This window comes from Podarcis erhardii (genome assembly GCF_964252035.2).
Source record: "Podarcis erhardii genome assembly, chromosome: Z".
Classification (NCBI taxonomy): Eukaryota; Metazoa; Chordata; class Lepidosauria; order Squamata; family Lacertidae; genus Podarcis; species Podarcis erhardii.
The window spans coordinates 3,893,149-3,912,150 of record NC_138504.1 but is presented as its reverse complement, the minus strand read 5'-3'; the positions used below and the strand labels follow the sequence as shown (position 1 = coordinate 3,912,150).

Sequence of the window (19,002 nt, the reverse complement as noted above, 5' to 3'; positions counted from 1 at the left end):
CAGTCTGTGTTGATTTGGGGAGCCATGTCATCAGCTGGTGTTGGTCCACTGTGCTTCATTAAGTCCAGGGTCAACGCAACCGTCTACCAGGAGATTTTGGAGCACTTCATACTTCCTTCCGCAGACGAGCTTTATGGGGATACTGACTTCATTTTCCAGCAGGTCTTGGCACCTGCCCACACTGCCAAAATACCAAAACCTGGTTCAGTGCCCATGGGATTACTGTGCTTGATTGGCCAGCAAACTTGCCTGACCTGAACCACATAGAGAATATATGGGGCATTGCCAAGAGAAAGATGAGAGACATGGGACCGAGCAATGCAGAAGAGCTGAAGGCTGCTATTGAAGCATCCTGGTCTTCCATAACACTTCAGCAGTGACACAGGCTGATAGCATCCATGCCACGCCATGCCATGCCATGAGGCAGTAATTGATGCAAAAGGGGCCCAAACCAAGTACTGAGTACATATGCATGCTTCTACTTCTCAGAGGTCCAATGTTGCTCTATTTGCAATCCTTGTTTTGCTGATTTCATTTAATATTCTAATTTTCTGAGATTGTTAATTTGGGGTTTTCATCAGCTGTATGCCAAGATCATCACAATTATAACAAATAAAGGCTTGACATATCTCGCTTTGTATGTCATGAGTCTATCTCATTTATTAGTTTCACCTTTTAAGTTGAATTACTGAAATAAGTGAACTTTACCACAATATTCTAATTTTTTGAGTTTCACCTGTAATTACTGTGAAAAGCAAAACAAAAGTTCTCACTTGCTCCCAGTACCCTGAGCATATAACCAGAGAAATTAGTGTAGAAGGAACATCCTGATACCTCTGTGGGGCTATCTGTTCTGCTAGATATGGCTAGCAAATCCCAAGTGAAAATAATTTTAAGTGGATAGTTGTTAGTCTAAACCTCTCAAAGAAGATGGGCAGGATACAAATATGTCTTCTAACATAAGACGCAGGCATTACCTTGGAATTGCAATCCCTCCCTCAGGGTGTAGTGATTCTAATGGCACTGCACATAAGATATGGCACCAAGTGAGGCTTTGAGGCTTACTGATCAGGAATAGACACTGTAGATAGTCAACATGATCTCTGTCTTTCTGGATCTTGAACTGTATGGCTAAAACTGTCATAAGGATAGCATTTTCTTAATCTTTTAATTGTATTGAAACTTGCAGTTATTTGAGGGAAAAGATTCATTTATTCTTTGCTGCTATCTTACAATACAGTGTGAGCCTGATAGGCTAACAGTTTTGCCTTATAATTTTATCGCAGTGGGCAATTCATTTCAAGCATTGATGATGAAATGGTATACTGGAGGTAGGAGGTTTTCAATCTGCTCGCTTCTCAGGCTTGCATTTGTGGCAATTCTGCTGTGTGCAACCTGCAGCTAAAATGCTGTCAGCTGCAGAAAGGAAGAGATTAACCCTCCCAGTCAAAATGCACCTCACTGTCAACTTGAGCTGAGTGAGTAAACTACTGTGGTTAGTGTGGGATGATGTATTCCTGGCTCTCACAAAAACCTTCATGCAGCTTGATGCTCAGCCTAATACTGAAGCTTTGCAGCCAGTTAGAGGTTAATATAGCAACTGCTTCCCTTACTAGCTGGGTTTACCATAGAAACAAATCCTGTAGGAGAGTGGGGGTTGGGTTTACAGCAAACACAAAACCATCGTGTCAAAAACTAAGGCTCATTGTGCAAGTGTGGGGGTTGACATGTGGACAGTAGCCCCATTGATTCCAAGTCCAATAGCACTGGGGAACCTGAGGCTCTGAAGACCTTGGAACAAACAGATTTCTCCTGACTGGGTTAGGGTAATGACACCCAGGTTCTTGAACTCATTTTGAACTTTCAGAAGCATTTAGCATGCTTTTGGCCATGGATAGAAGATACCAGCACTGGGCTACTTTTTATTTCCCTGAAAGCATTTGTTAAGAGTTAAATTCTCCTTTTGTTGAAAAAGGGTGCAATGCAACCTTCTGCCCTCTCTTCCCCAAGGCTCACTGCTGTTTGGAAGGTTTATGCTCTCTTTTACTGAAGTTCCAGCACCTGCATTTTGCTCATTTGAGAGGCTTCTACCTTGTTCTACCTTGTTCACAGCCCAAAGTTATTGAGGCAACTTACAAAATGTTTTAAATACAATACAGTAAAACAGACAAGAGTTGCTAGGGATAATTAAAGGTGTATACAAGTTTCTCCTTGCCTGTTGAATCTCTGGATTTCAGTATCTCTCTGAAGAAATAATCCCAGTGCAGAAATTACTGCATACTCAGTCAGTTGTTAGCTCCTCACAGACCAAGTCTTTCACATCATGCTGCTGCTATCTCTCATAGTTTATGGCAGATGCAAGAGGCAGCAGGGGAGTAAGAGTGTTTACAAGCTTCATTCCAGTCCTCAAGGTGCCACAGGATTTTAGCAGCTTGTGCAGTAGTTCAGAATGTGAACTTGATTTTATAGCTGTTGAGGCAATAGGTTTCCAACACTATACATGGGGGAAATGAAGGTGCGCCTTCTTTGAATTCTGTGGTTTTACATATGAAGACATAATAACAAGCATCTGTTCCTTAGCTGGTCTTAAAATTAGGCAAATACAACCTCAGATGAACAACATACACTGTGTCATGATTTTTTTTTAACACATAAGGCCAAAATGGAAAAGCCACATGTGAAAAACAAAGTACACCTTATGATTCATTTGCTTATGATTCAATAGCTTTAGCAGCAATAACATGAAGTAATTGTTGTCTGTAGGCCTTTATCCGTCTCTCACATAGTTATGGAGGAATTTTGGCCCATTCTTCTTTACAATGTTGCTTCAGTTCATTGAGGTTTGCTGGCATTTAATTATGCACAGCTCTCTTAAGGTCCCGCACAGCATTTCTGTTGGGTTGAAGTCTGGATTTTGACTGGGCCATTGCAACACCTTGATTTTGTTCTTTTTCAGTCATTCTGTTGTGGATTTGATGGTGTGTTTGGGATCCTTGTCCTGTTGCATGACCCAATTTCAGCTAAGCTTCAGCTGCTGGGCAGATGGCCACACAACTGACTGTAGAATACTTTGGTATACAGATAAGTTCATGGCCAAGTCAATGGCTGCAAAGTTCCCAGGTCCTGTGGCTGCAAAACAAGCCCAAATCATCATTCCACCACCAACGTGCTTGACAGTTGGTATGAGGCTCTTGTGTTGACATGCTGTGTTTGGTTTTTGCTAAACGTGGCACTGTTCCTTATGGCCAAACATCTCCACTTTGGTCTCATCTGTCCAAAGGACATTGTTTCAGAAGTCTTGTGGTTTGTTCAGATGCAACTTTGCAAACCAAATCCATGCAGCCATGTTCTTTTTAGAGAGATGAGGCTTTCTCCTGGAAACCCTTCCAAGCAAACCATACTTGTTCAGTCTTTATCCAATTATACTGTCATGAACTTTAACATCTAACATGACAACTGAGGCCTGCAGAGCCTGAGATATAACTCTTTTTTGCAATTTCTCTGAGCATTGCATGGCCTGACCTTGTGGTGAATTTTCTGGGACATCCACTTCTGAGAAGATCGGCAACTGTCTTGAATGTTTTCCACTTTTGAATAATCTTTCTCACTGTAGAATCATGGACTTAAAATAGGTTGAAGATGGCCTTAGAAGCATTCTGAGTTTCATGGGCAACAGCAATTGTTTCTCTAAGAGCATTGTGTCGTCTTTCCTCCTTGGCATTGTGTTAAAACACACCTGAATGCTCCAGACCAGCAAACTGATAAAACTTCGGCTTTTATAGAGGTGGGCATATTTGCTGATGATCAATTAAGCAAGGGCATTTGATTAGCAGCCCCTGTCTGCTGCTTAGCCTCTTAATTCCTTTGGAAACAGTAAGGGTGTACTTAGTTTTTCACACATGTTTTCTTCATCTTGGCTTTATTTCCATTGAATAAATCATGACACAGTGTATGTCATGTGCTGTTGTTCATCTGAGGTTGTATTTACCTAATTTTAAAACCTGCTAAAGAACAAATGATTGCTACTATGTCCTGATATGTAAAACCACAGAATTCAAAGAGGGTGCACTTTCTTTTTCCCATGACTGTACATCACAAAAGCAATAAACAACTTTTCCCCCACAGTGTTGACTTCTTTGCTCTGAAGGCAGCCCGGTTTAGGGAAGTTTTTAATGTTTGACGGACTATTGTATTTTAATATTTTGTTGGAAGCCACCCAGAGTGGCTGGGGAAGCCCAGCCAGATGGGCAGGGTATAAATAATAAATTATTATTATATTGGAGTATTAAGATTGGGAATGTTTGTAGGAAACATATATATACCTTAAAGAAGGGGTTGGCAAGGCTTACTGGGCTGGATCACTCCTGCGGAGATCCTCTGTGGGCCGGACCAGCACAGCGCGACTTCGGGAATCGCATCTGCGCATGTCCACGGTACCGGTATCTGCGCATGTCTTCGGAAATCGCATCTGCGCATGTCCACGGTACCGGAAATCGCTTCTGCACATGCCCAGACGCCAAAAATCGCACCTGCGCGAAAAACGATTTTGGGTGTCGGCATGCACAGAAGCGATTTCCAGGGCCACGGACATGCACAGACGCGATTTCCGGCATCTGGGCATGCGCAGAAGCGATTTCCGGAGCCATAGAAGAGAGTCCCCGTGCCATGCTATGCCGGTTTAGCGCAGTGTGCAGGGACTCGCTGAGCTGGAGGCTCGGTTCGGGGGTGGCTCATGGGCCGGTTAAGCGACCCTCATGGGCTGCTTCCAGCCCATGGGCCTTAGGTTGCTGCCCTCTACCTTATAGCTTTGCAGTGGTATAAGTCACAACTATCAAACTTTTAGAAGACATCTGAAGGCAACCCTGTTTAGGGAAGTTTTTAATGTTTGATGTTTTATCATGTTTTAAATATTCTGTTGGGAGCCACCCAGAGTAGTTGGGAAACCCTGCCAGGTGGGCAGGGTATAAATAATAAATAATTATTATTATTACAAAAAGGGAATTGTAACTATCACCAGGTATAATGTAGGGGTATGGGGATGTGAGTCTACACTCACACTGCAAAATTCCTAATCTTTAAACCCTTAACAATTACCAAATCAAAATAATCCTTGATGGTATTACCTGTTGCCTAACATACTACAGCCAAAGGTATAGATAAGTGCAGGCTACTCACCATATATCAAGCTTCATCCGCCACCATCATCCCAATGGAAACAAGGCTCTCACTACAGTACTGTAAGACAGGGTTGTTCCGCCTGGCCTTTGGCTTGGAGTCAATTTTATTCCCTCCCCCTCTTTCTTTCTTTCTTTCTTTCTTCTTTCTCCTCCTGTGATGAGGCTGCATTTTAATTGTTTTAATGTTGTATTTTAATCTTGTTTTTAAGTTGTATTCATTCAACTCGTTTTTATTATTGTTTGTTAGCCGCCCTGATCCCCGCCATGGCTGGGGAGGGCGGGGTATAAATAAAATTTATTATTATTATTATTATTATTATTATTACTTCTACTTACCTGTGTAGCTGATAGCTCCTTCTACCTAGAGATTGATTCCTTTCTGGCTTTTGAGGCTGACCTGTCTTCTTTATTTATGTCTTTCATTTCACTGTGTTGTCTAATCCTTGCTCTTGGATCCAGTAGAATTGAGTTGGTTTTGCCCCTTTTTCCTGCTTGCCCTGTTTCCTGCCACTAGATTCTGTGAAGCTTTGAGAATAGGCACTATTCTGTGCCTCAGGGCCTGGAAGTAAAGCACCTGCCAAACTGCAGAGCCTGAAGACTGGTTATTTAACTCCAGATTTCTGTTTAACCATTCTGAATGGAATAAGGACCTTGGAGCCCTTGCTGAGTCTTTGTGGAAGCTGCTTCTAAGTTGCTGTGACTCTAAAAAGCTTAGTTGTCAGTTGCTAGCATGTATTAATGGACCCAAGAGTCCCTCCTGGCTCATGCACTCTTACTACTGTACCTGAAGGTTAATAGCCATGTCTGCCCAATTTTATGTGGCACTTTTAAGGATATTGCTTGACACCTGAATTGGACCTACTACTAGTAGTGACGTGTTTGGTAGAAAGAATCTCTGGGAGTTGCTGTGTTACCAGTAAGAGGCTTATGCTAAACTTGCCTGTGGTTAATGTTAAACCTACTTCCTCCCCCACCCTTCTCTTGGCTATTTCTGCAGAGTACAGGTGGTATTTTCTGTAGCAGGAATTATTCATGTGCCAGTTCAGAAGGAGAGTGGTCAGTCTTAGCTTGGGTTTATGAATAGATAAACTAGGTAGCAATGGAATTGTCATTCAGGGACTGTTTTTCTGAACATGAACAAGGTAGCATATTTTCATCTCTGCTGAACTCATTTGCCTGTTCTAGTCTCTGCTAGATATCAGGGTAGTACCAAGTGGAAATTCTGTCCCATCTTAGCCCAGGTTAAGAGGATTTTCAAAACTTCATTTACTGTTATGCTTGCTTCAGACCCAGCTGTATTCCACAGTTGCTACACCAGGAGTGGAACCTATGGCTGTCTAGATATTGGATTAAAACTCCTGTCATTCCTGACCATTGAGCATGCTCACTGGGATGCTGGGAGTTCATCCGTATCTGGAGGCTCTGCATCTTAGCTATGGTAACATTAGCCTGAAGCGGGTAATCAAGTTGGGATAATACACGTGCCACTTCTCTAGTGTACAGCCATAAACATTTTCTTCACTTCACTTATTGAAAGGTCCACTAACCAGTTCTATTACATTCTATAGGGCAGCTTTAGAATCCTACATGGTCTGCTGAAAAGGCCTTTGATAACGTCTCCTGCCTGTTTATGATAAAACTGTTAGAAAGGATGGGGTTTGTAGAAACCATTATAAAAGGTATAAAAGATACAAATATAAAAGTATTATAAAAAATGTACAAACTGCTGTTGGAGTGGGAAATTAAAGAGGAATTTGTGAAATCGAGCATGATTAAGTGGGCACAAGATGTGGGTCACAATATTGATTATGAATTATGGGGAAAGTTATGGGGAAAAAATCCTGCATGGTCTACTACAGCAGTCTAATGGGGATTAACACAGCTAATGGTACAGAGACTATATTACCTGAAGAGGTTTAGTATATTTCCAAACTTTGATCAATGCCTTTTCAATAATTCTTGGCAAACTTGAGCTGACAGGTTTACTTTTTCCAACATTTGTTACTCTTTTTCTATCCAAGTAAATATAACTAGATGATGATTTAGCTAAACTTTATTATTTCCTAGTGTATTGTTGGGGTTAAAGTGTGGGACTAGGATTCAGGAGACACTGGCTTAAAATTACACTCAGCCATGAAGCTCTGTTGGTGACTTTCGTCCAGTAAATCACACTTTACTGGTTGTTGTAAGGATTAAATGTTAGATGTGAGGAACAATGTATACTGCCTTGAGATCTTTGTATTAAGTACTGGATATAAATATAATAAATAAAACTCTTAGAAAAGATCAGCTGGGACTTTGTGAATAAAAGCCAAGGATTTTTTTTTAAATTGCACAATGGAAGTGGATACTTATATAAGGTCAAGGGAACCTACCTAGTCACATTCTGCATTAGAAATAAGTAGCATAAATGCTAAACTTTGCATCTATTTCTTTGCAGTTGTGAGCCATAGCAAAAACATTTTCAGTCTGCTTTTTTAGATATTTTGCATAAGAACTTTTTAAATATATTTTTTTATATATTTTGCATAAGAACTTTTATTATATGCAGCACAAGCCTACTGACCAAGTTAGTGCTGAGTTGGAATTGTTTTAGTTTACAAGTTTTTGCCAAATAATTTTAGCGCAGAATCTATAGAGGTCATTAGAAGCTGGAATTGATTTTGCAGAGTTTAGGTTATAATTTTGAGAAGAGATACTCCTACTTATTCTTAACATGGTTAAAACGGGTGCTTGACTGGGTACCCAGATGAGAATAAGGCTGTTCACCAAATTTGTGGCTGTGCACATGTGTGCATGCGCATGCGTGGATGTGACTGCTTATGGCATGTTTTCATGCATGCACATGGTGCAGGAGGACATATGAGAAAAAACTGCTTTTCAGTAGCTTCTTCTTTACTCAATGAAAAGAGTAGTTTTCAGTTTCTATGTTGCCTGTACGCTACATAGACAGGATTTCTGTTTTTCAATGAGCTGCAAAAAGAAATGCCAATATGATACTTAAGGTTCTTGCTTTTGCAAACAGTGGTACCTCGGGTTAAGTACTTAATTCGTTCCGGAGGTCCGTTCTTAACCTGAATGTGTTCTTAACCTGAAGCACCACTTTAGCTAATGGGGCCTCCTGCTGCCGCCGCGCCGCTGGAGCACGATTTCTGTTCTCATCCTGAAGCAAAGTTCTTAACCCAAGGTACTATTTCTGGGTTCGCAGAGTCTGTAACCTGAAGCATATTATGTAACCTGAAGTGTATGTAACCCGAGGTACCACTGTACTAGATTGTTAGCCTGAGGGCAAGGACTGTAGTGATCTATAGCCTGCTCTGGGAGTTTTGTTTTATTTTGTTTTTGCTGAAGAACAGGTTACAATTTCTTTAAATAAAACAAGATATTCATTTAGATTAAGGTCTCCTTAAATTGCTGTATATCTATGGATGCCAGAAGCACAGGAATTTATGGTTTAAAGCAGGGGTTGGCAAAAAAAATTAGCCGCAGGCTGGTCTACTGTCCCTCAGACCTTATGGAAGGCCGGAGAAGCGGCACCAGTGGGGGAAAGCTGGAAGAAGAGGCAAGGGGGGCAAGTAGTCCTCCCCCCCCAGCCCCAGCCACTGCGCTTACCTTCCCTGGGGCTGCTGCCACCACCAGCGCTGCTGCTGCTTCTTGTTGGGTAGGCAGAGCGAGCTCATCCGTTCTGCTCTCTGGCCCACAGGAGCACCAGGGTGGCGGCAGCGGAGGGAAGATGAGAGGCGCGAAAGGGCTGGCTCCGGAGAGGGGCTCCTTAAAATGGCGCTCAGCCAGCTTAGCCCAGACCCCTTTCCTCCTCTAGGCAGGGCGGGGAGAAGCCAGGAGGAGGGAGGGAGGAAGCACCGCCGTGGTGTGTGTGAGGAAGGTGCGGGGATGGAATGGCACAGGGGGGAAATGGCGCAGCCCAAACGAACAGAATCCCCACGCCAATCCACGGACAGTCCGCGTGCCGAATCCCAAAGGCATTTGGGCCTGATCCGGCCCATGGACCTTAGTTTGCCGACCCTTGGTTTAATGTAAATATTAAATATGACCAAGCTTTAAATAAGAGTTAGCATCAGTTGTTCGTGGCAGCAACTTTATGCCTGGATGAATAACTACTGATGAAGAAGCAAGTGCAATGAAAGGAGGAATGTGGTAGAATTCTGGAGAGAAAGGTAGAGCCCAAAGTTATAGTGAGGGAAAGGGGCTGTCCTAGTGAAAACCAGGCCTTGCCTGCTTTACATCTCAGTAAGCCAAAATATGACTTAACATGACCACGCAAATGTGGTGGCTTTTCATTAGGACCTCACACTTACTGTAGCCAAGGTCTGTCCTATGATTGCAGATTGTGGTTAAGGAGGAGAGACCTTACCCAAAATCCTGGGTTCAGATGTCATGCCAGACCAAACCTTGACTGCTGCCATCCTGCACTGACTTAAAATGCCCAGAGAAGAGCAAAGTGACCGCAGTTGCCTTCTTGGGAACCAGTATGATCATGCATTCATGCTAAGCCATTATTAGCCATAGTTTTGGTGTGCCAAGGATATCCATGCTACCTCTTCCCTGTTGAAGAAAATCCCTCCATTTTAACAATGAAACCAATGGTAGGGTAGATTCTGGGTGAGTTGGTGGTGGTGGGGTCAGTGAACCTTGCTATTTTCAAACACATTAATCTCATTAATCGCATTTGCACAGCTCTGATCAGAGTTTGTTCCCAAACAGTACTGTCCATTTGGTTTTGTTCCCATTCCTCTTGTTTGTAGAGGTTTAAGGGCTGTTGTCCATGAGACTGCAAGCATTACATTGACTGTTCTGGTGTGCTTTGTCAATATTTTCTTTCCAGGAAAACTTGCCAGGGTCTCTGTAGCATGAGTGTTGCAAGGTACTTAAAAGATTTGTGGCATGGTCCATAGATACAAATTCACATAAAGTTTTCCTACAGTATATGTGCATGTACTGTATGTATATATATTCCAATTTAGATTTTAGAATCTCAGTGTTGCAGAATTCAAGCCAACAAATTTCCCATCCAGATCTTCCAGATAAATGGATTAATTTATTTTGCACCCTATCTCAGATCATCACAACTTAGTTCCTTTTCAGTTCCTTTACCCCTAATTCATTTCCCAATAGATCCTTCTTGTCATCAGGATTGAGTCCCTTCCCTTTTAGGTAGTCATCTTGACATAATATCTTACCTGTGACACTTAAAAGATTTTGGGACCTGATCCACTATGCACCCAGCAGTACCACTTGTTCTGTAAATCTATGGACCAGTAGCACCATTCAGACTAGAAAAAGTGTATGTCAACAGGTGCTATTTGATACCTTATGCAGACTGTGGCTCACCTGCTTTGCATTTGCTATCCCTTCTTCCCCTTCCTTAGGGCTGCTTTACAGGCTAAATTTTAGTGGGTATATCCTGTAGACCCACACTGTGTACTTGCTAAAGCTGTAATGGTTTGAACTGGATATTAGGGTTTTTCTTCCTGTCACCTGACTGCCTGTTACTTGACTGCAGTCAAACATTCCAAGAATACCACTGTGTCAGCTTATTATAGTTTCATTTTGTAGCAAGGACTGCTTGCCCCCTAGCCTTGCATCAGTAGGTGGCAAATCTGTCACCATATCAAAGTTTCTGTCTTTGGCCACCTTCTATAGCAACAGGTATCTCCGAACACTACTGCAAGTAGTCATCAGTGGCAAAGGCTGCTACCTAATGGTGTTGGACTAAGATCAGAGGGACCAGGTTCATATCAGTCATGCAGTTGATTAGGCAGTGTTGGGTCAGTATTGCACCTCACGGTGTGGTTGGCATTCTAAATGGATAATTTATGCTGCCTTGAGCTGCTTGGGGGAAAGATGAAATAGAAATATTATAAAATAATTCATTGTTTTGAAACAACATGCATACCTATCAAACTTGTTTATGATTTTAAAATATTTGGCAATATATTGACTATTCATTTGAGCAACTCCATTATTTGACCGCTCAGATGGCCAGCCTAGTGGTTATAGACTCTTTTTTTCTACACATAGCACCAGCGTTCAACATTTTTCCAGGCACATTTTGCACTTGGCTGTCGGTCACTTGCAACCAAGTGAAGCTGCCCAAGCACCAGGATGGTGCCACAAAGGATGTCACATAGAGGAGGGAGAAAGGTTGTTTTCTGCTGCTCCAGAGAAGCGGACATGGAGCAATGGTTCCAAACTACAAGAAAGAAGATTCCACCTAAACATTAGGAAGAACTTCCTGACAGTAAGAGCTGTTTGACAGTGGAATTTGCTGCCAAGGAGTGTGGTGGAGTCTCCTTCTTTGGAGGTCTTTAAGCAGAGGCTTGACAACCATATGTCAGGAGTGCTCTGATGGTGTTTCCTGCTTGGCAGGGGGTTGGACTCGATGGCCCTTGTGGTCTCTTCCAACTCTATGATTCTATGACGTCTCCACCATCTGGAGGTGCATGCCTGGGGAATCCTTGGATTTTGACTGTTTTGCACTCGAGCAACACAACCTGTGGAATAGAATTTTATGTACAATTAGAATGAATTTCAGGAACCAAAAAGTCTTGTTGAAAAATAGGACTTTTGAGCCACCTGGCTCAAAAATGGCAACTAGGTATTCTGTTATGGCAACTGTAACCACATTTGGCACCTAGCTTATATCTGAGTTTCTAATACTGTATAGCACATACTTTAAGCATATGTGGAAGTTTCAGTTGCAAGTTTTATTGTCTCCACAGAAATGCTTGTGGTTGACAAATATTCACAGTTGGTGTTGATTTCTGTGAGTTCCATGGAATGTCCCAGCAAACAGCCAGAAGTTCCTATTCTGGTGCTTGCATAACTGTAGATACAATATTTTAGCCAGATAACAACATAAGACAGAGAGATGGATTAGGAAACAGCTGATCTAGATTGGTCAGAGATATGCAACCAAGTTTGCAGTTTGGGAGTTCTCCTACAATCCATGCTATTCCTGGAGGATGCAAGTGGCATCACCACGCTTAGGAGTGACTTTTTCTTGTTTGGCCTCTACACACCATATGTTTTCTCAAAGCTACTTTGATGTTTTGAAAGCAGGAAGTGGAGGTTTCTTTGTACAGTGGTACCTCGGGTTACATACGCCTCAGGTTACAGACTCCGCTAACCCAGAAATAATACCTCGGGTTAAGAACTTTGTTTCAGGATGAGAATAGAAATTGCACTGCTGCGGCGCAGCAGCAGTGGGAGGCCCCATTAGCTAAAGTGGTGCTTCAGGTTAAGAACGGACCTCCAGAACGAATTAAGTGCATAACCAGAGGTACCACTGTATGTGGATGCAGCTAGTTCTAGGTTGCTCGTAAAGTGCTTGGAAAGATGCACTTTTCCTGTAATCAGAATAATTTGGGGTTGTTGTTTTTTTGGTGTGAAGCACAAATAAGATGATAATCTGCTTTTGATTTTGTATACAGTTGCTGTTTGCATCTTTTGACCTTCATATTTAAGGTTTTGAAGAAAATGCTAATGGTACATTTGAAGCAATATTTAGAAGAGAACTTTTAAGTGATTCGTGTTGATTTTTATCTGTATTTTATTGATGCTTTTATTTTTGTATTGTATAGTCAACTTGCAACTTATGTGTGTTTAACATATACACTTTCAACTATGCAGTTGGAGGCTGGCCGATTGAAATTGCACAAATTAAATGCACTGAAGGCATAGAGCTTAAAAGCTCTTTTTCCACAGGGTTTTCCTGGTGCAGAAAGAGTCTTGACTTACTGGGCTTTGGGAGGCTTTCAAGTTCTCCTGAGATCTCAGACAGCCCCGCAAGATCTTGTGAGAGCCTTCCAGAGCCCGGTAAACAGAGTGAACAACTCAGAATTCTCTCTGTTGCTTGGGGGATAAGACCCATTTGACATGCCAGTTCAAGAAAGTAAGATTGCTTACTCAGGGGTGGTTCCAAGATGTATGTATGTTTGTTTATTAACTATATGCAATTTTGACTTTATGCGCTCTCCCTGGAACGTGACCTAAGCACAAGATGTGTATCAACAGTATTACAGTTTGAATTCTGTGGAATGTATACTGTAATATAATAAAATACAATTTAAGAAACAAAAGCAGCAGTAAAAATGCTGTAAAAAAAAAATCATACAGCATCCAGCACACAGCACATTAGAATTGTTACAACAGGCAGAAAAATCTATATTTTCTGCTAAGGCCACCAACAATTATCAGTTGGTCTGGGAGGGGGGAGTTGGGGAACCACTGGTTTAGATAATCCCTAGAACCACTGCCAGAGTTAGAAAGCTTTTATTTTTTAAAAAAAACAATAGTCAAAATTCTTAGGCTTTTGTCTGTGCCAGATAGCCAATTCTGTGAAATTCCATGCACAAGAATCTTGGAAGCTGAATGGTCTAGCCTATATGCTGTTGGAGAATGACTGTGCCTCCCAGGAGCAGTGGGAAGCTGTCTCCTACTGCAGGCAGGGGAAACTATATAAAATTGGAATATATACAGCTTTCAGGTTCTGCACATCTTCTAAAGGGGTATTTATTCTGCTAAATTAGCCCACTCTGAAGAAAACCCCTCACAATCTCTATTCAGCCCCTTACCAAAGTTCCCTGTACGCTGAGTGTGCACCTGCTGCTACTACTACTTAACTTTTATTTAGCAACTATATATCCTAGGTACTTATATAGAGCATAATTATTTTTCCTAGAAAAAGAGGATGCAGCGTTGAATTCAGAGCGCAAAGCCAAAGGCCCACCTCTCTTGAATACCTTGCTTAACTGTAATATATTGCTATAACCTATTTTTTAGGGTAGACTAAATAAAAAGGGTGAGCAGGGTACATTAAATCTATTTAATATTGATAGCATCACCTATGTACTACGTGCATATTGAGTACCTAGGTGCATATTGATGATTAAGAACATATGAGGAGCCTTCTGGAACAAGGTTTCATCCAGACTGTTTCCAGCAGTCGCCAGGTGTTTCTGAGAAAGCTCTTTACCAGAGCATGAGTGCAGCTGCCCTTCTTCTACTGGTGTTCAGACACTTGCTGCCTCTGAAAATGGAGGTGTTATGAACCAGCTAATCTTTGGCCATCAGCACTTTCTGTAGCTGTGAATTCCATAAGTTAATTATGTATTGTATGAAAACAGTACTTTCTACAGCCTGTACTGAACTTGCTGTCAGTTATTTTTTATTGGGTGACTGAGTTATAGTATTGTGAGAGGAAGAAAAAACTCAATGTTCTCTTCATACCACCCACAATGTTTTAAACTGTCATGCGCCGCCTTAATTGTAAAGCTCCAAATCCGTTATCCTTTCTTCATTTGGTGTTCCATCCCCTCAATCACTTTAGTTGCCCTTTTGTGTGGTTTTTGAGTGCACAGATACAATTGTACCATGAATCTGATACTCAGTTGCTCAACATTCATCATGAAGGTTGGTCACTGTGAGCTGTCTCTCTAGCACATCTATATGTATTTTGCACTATTGAGCAGGAATGCCATGATCCGACTTATACAATCTGCAGCTTTCTAGGCCCAGATCTCAGTTGGCCCTTGATAGCTAATGTGAACTGTCTTCACAATGTGCATTTTGGAGCTTCTTTCTGGTCCCTTGCAGATAAAATATATATTGTGCTTAATTGAATGGGGACACGCGGTGAGCAAAGGTGTTGTGTGCCTGTTTCCTCCCTGAACTCACCAGCATCATTTTTCTTGCAGAGTACAGCCGTTTTGAGTCTAAGATCCATGACCTCAGAGAACAGATGATGAACAGCAGCATGAGTTCAGGATCTGGCTCTCTTCGGACAAGTGAAAAGCGGTCTCTCTATGTCCGGTGAGTAAAGTTGCCACCCTTTCTCATAGATGAATACATATTGGTCCTCCTGGACATTTCTTTGAGTGTGCTGTACTAGTAGAAGGTCTGTCTAATTTTTTTGGAAGTCTCTTTTTTCCAGGAAAAGGAGGTATCTTGTGATGCTTAGCTTTGTTCTTTTAGACATCAAACATTTTACTGACACATGTTGCCTTTTCATTGGTAGCAGTACCTTTAGGCCAAGACACTGTGTAGCTAAATTGAATATAGCCTTTGCCACCTCTCTGTGACACCATGCTATATTAGTCTGTATTTCCCATGTGTGTGTCCTGTCTGTGTTGCAGTGGTGGATGTTGGCCTTTAAAATTTCAGCGGCACCCTGCATATGTATTTTCCTTGTGTGTGTCCTTTGTGTGTTGCGGTGGTGGATCTTGGGCTTTTAAATTTCAATGGGGCCCTGTGTAACACCAAAATTTGGTGCCACCTCTCCGCTTCTCGCCCTCTGTTGTTGTCATTGTTATGGTGCCACCTTCGCTCAGTGCCTAGTGCGAACGAACCACTCCCCTAAATCTGCCTCTGTATCTTGCTATCTGTAGAAAGAAAAGGAGTTGGATTGCTATTGCCTTCTGGAAGGGAAGCCATTTTTAGATGAGAAAAGTATTACTATTAGGCAGGCAGCTTTGCTGTATTTTGGCACCTGCTTGAAAAAACAGGCAGGTAATTTTAACACATAATTTATTTTGTATGTTTGTTTTAAAACTGCTTGTTTTATTTATATTTTGTTTTTGTTTTTTTGTAATAGGTCAGCTTGTTTTTAACTTTTTTATATTTATAATGAATATTTTATGTGAACAGGCTTTTTGTTGATTAAGTGATGTGTAAATCTTGTTAAATAAAATACAGAGTTGCTGAGGTCAGCAGGCTACCTATGATTTACCCTATGTGTGCAGTCTTCTGTGACTTGACCGCTGCCACTTCTCTGTTTGTCACAGGATAACTGCTTTGAGCAGCTAATTGGACAGAACAGCTAGGTAGGGAGGGACAAGATGAACCTGTAGGAGCAGAGCTAGTCCTTTGCTTCTTTTCTCTTTGCTTGCTGACACTATGCCTGTAAGAGGCTAACAAATCTGTCGCCTCATGAAGACTTGTTGGGCACAAGGATTTCAGAGACCTGGGTCTTCCCTAACTTTGGGGGAGATACCAAACTTAAGCAATCTGATCCAGTTACGTAAAGCACAGGCCAGTTTTGTAGCTGAGAGTTGTTGGCTCATTGAAGTACATGGATGGTTTCAACTGGTTTGTTGCTCATTGCTGCTGGTGGATATGTCTTCTGGAGCTCCCCACCTTCATAGACACTTTCAGCTCACATAGTTTGCCTTTTTAAAGATAGATTGCCTGTGCTGTAAGGGCTTGTTAACTGTTAAGCTAGCTTGTGTAACATTCTTGAATGCTCCTGTGATTGAGACAGCATTCTGCAAGTCCTTTTGCACTTGGGCTAACCTGCCCAACTCTTCCGGGTGGGGTAGTTTCGAGCAGGTTTTAACTGAAACTGTTAGAATGGTCTGTCATGCTGCAGGTAGTGGTAATTACTAGGCTTGTTGAAAAATTGTGTTGGGTTGCAAGACAGTCTCATAGTGCACATACGGACCCTGGCTGAGGTACTGCCTAGGTGCCTTACCCAGTACAGCAAATAAATCCCTAAGTCCAACGTGGGCTCTCACCTTCTCTCCTTCCGGGAGAATGCTAAAGGTACTTGAAGGAGACCACAGCAGGTAGGAGTCTGGCTTTCAAAGAATACAGTATAGCAGAAAGTGGCCCCTTTAGTGGGGAGAAAGTGGAATTCTGGAAATGACAGCACCCTAAAGATTGTTAAACTGTTGGGCAAGGTATAACCACTGAAGTCCTAGGACAGGGTGGCAAAGAACTTTGGAGCATCCTGCTTGGCAGAAGAAATAGTCAGTTCCACCACTTTTGGAGAACACAAATAGAAGTTGCAGACTTTGAAAGCCACATATTTGTAGCTGTTAGAGAAACTCACTGATACAGTGGTACCTCGGGTTAAGTACTTAATTCGTTCCGGAGGTCCGTACTTAACCTGAAACTGTTCTTAACCTGAAGCACCACTTTAGCTAATGGGGCGTCCTGCTGCCGCTGCACCGCTGCTGCATGATTTCTGTTCTCTTTTTTTTAAAAAAAAAATATTTATTAACATTTTAAAGACTGCAAAAGAAAGACAAAGAATTAAACAAAACAAAACAATTCAATACAAAAACAAAAACAAAAACACCACACAACACCAACCCCCAAACATTAAATTAACAAAACCAAACAAACACAATTTAAAACACATCTAATAAGTTCAGTATCTTAACTTTCATTTACTTGTTTCAACGACCTCCTCACACCTCCCTTTTTGTATTCCACTTTAATTAACTGTTTCAGCAATTCCCTTCCATCTTTCTCTGTTTTCTGTCCTGTAATTTATCTTAACATATTCTAACCTTATTTTTCCCTTTAATATATAATTGTCTTAACATATTTTAACTTTATTTTCCCTTTAATACTCTAATATATTAAATAGATATTAAATCTATTTGTACTTAATTCCTTGTAACATTTCTACTAAAGCCATATAGCTCCTTTCCAACATTTTTCTAACACTCATTAATTTTACAATATTTTACAATATTTTTATAAATAGTCTTTAAACTTTTTCCAATCTTCTTCCACCGACTCTTCTCCCTGGTCCCGGATTCTGCCAGTCATATCCGCCAATTCCCTATAGTCCATCAACCTGGTGATCTTCTGTCCGATGCTCTTAACTCTTTTCCAAGTCCCTTCTGCGAGTCTTCTTCATATTTATACATGAACTTTACTTTGTCTTCCACTGATCTTATTTTCATTTGCCTTCCTTTGAGGCTAAAGAGTAGATCTCGGGGAAACTCCCACCTAAAGATGATTTTATTCCTTCTCGACAGGGCAGCCAAATCTCCATAGTTAAATCTAAGATCCGAAAGGTATTTCAGGACGTCTTTCAAAATTTCCACTCTTGACTATTGTTCTTCTAGGTTCCTCTGGTAGTTCCAACAGTCTCTTATTTTGTTCTTCTCTTTTTTCCCTCCTCTTCCAAGTCCGAGAGCCCTCACAGTTTTAATCTCTTCTTGACCCAAGTCCCGGTCCCAAAAGTCATCAAATTCCTGTGTAAGGAAATCTATCAAACTTTCCTTCTCCAGTTCAGGTAGGGCTCTGATCCACAAAATCTGATTGCATCTGTAAGGCTGGGACTCTCTCTCTCTCCAATTGTGTTACTTTAGGTTCAACGGCAATAACTTTCTCCCTAGCCTTCTCTGCAGTTTGCCATGTCAAAGTAGATTCCTGTGTCAGTTTCTGAATAGTTTCTATATTGGTGTTCACTTTTTGTCCCAAATTGTCAATTTTGGTAGTTACCACATCCGCCTTTTTGTGAAGCTGTTCCAGTGAGTCACTTAACTTACATAATACAACCACTAAGGCCTCTTCTGTCAACATTCTTAACCGATTCAAGGTCCCCAGAATCTCACAGGTTTTTATCTTGCAGCTGGAAATTCCCCCAGCTCAACTCTTGTGACAGTTTCAAAAGCTTCCTCTAGAGGGAAACAGTTTCTATTTGTATTAGTCCTTTTAAACTCAATTCAAACAATAAAGTTAGTTTCAATTTTCTGTTACTTTTACTCCTTTTTAAACGCAGACGGAGACCATGGAAACAATGTATTCCTCTTATTTAACTAACTGTCAGTGAACGTTCTAATCACGGTCAGTCCTGTTGGCAGCCCGTTTCCAGGATCAGAGCGGTGGTATATTAACTCTGTTTGCTCTCTCTTGCAGGTATACTCAGTCCAAAACCTCCCCCCCCCCTCTTCTCCTGCCACCAAGGGGGGTTTAGTATTTTTTACTGATGGAAATTTAGTCCTTTACAATAGGCTTTCCGAGACTTCAGCTTGCATCCTCATTGCTTCAATCTATTTACAAAAGGGGA

At 41.5% G+C, this 19,002-nt stretch overlaps 1 protein-coding gene across 11 annotated transcripts in view; it reads left to right on the top strand.

The window, feature by feature from the left end:
• Positions 1-19,002, top strand: part of DLG3 (discs large MAGUK scaffold protein 3) — a 115,497-nt gene that overhangs the window by 84,272 nt on the left and 12,223 nt on the right. For all 11 annotated transcript variants that reach the window (XM_081846738.1, XM_081846736.1, XM_081846740.1 and 8 more), the window contains one exon: positions 14,894-15,008. In XM_081846738.1, the coding sequence (XP_081702864.1) occupies positions 14,894-15,008 (115 nt within the window). The remainder of the gene's footprint in view (positions 1-14,893; positions 15,009-19,002) is intronic.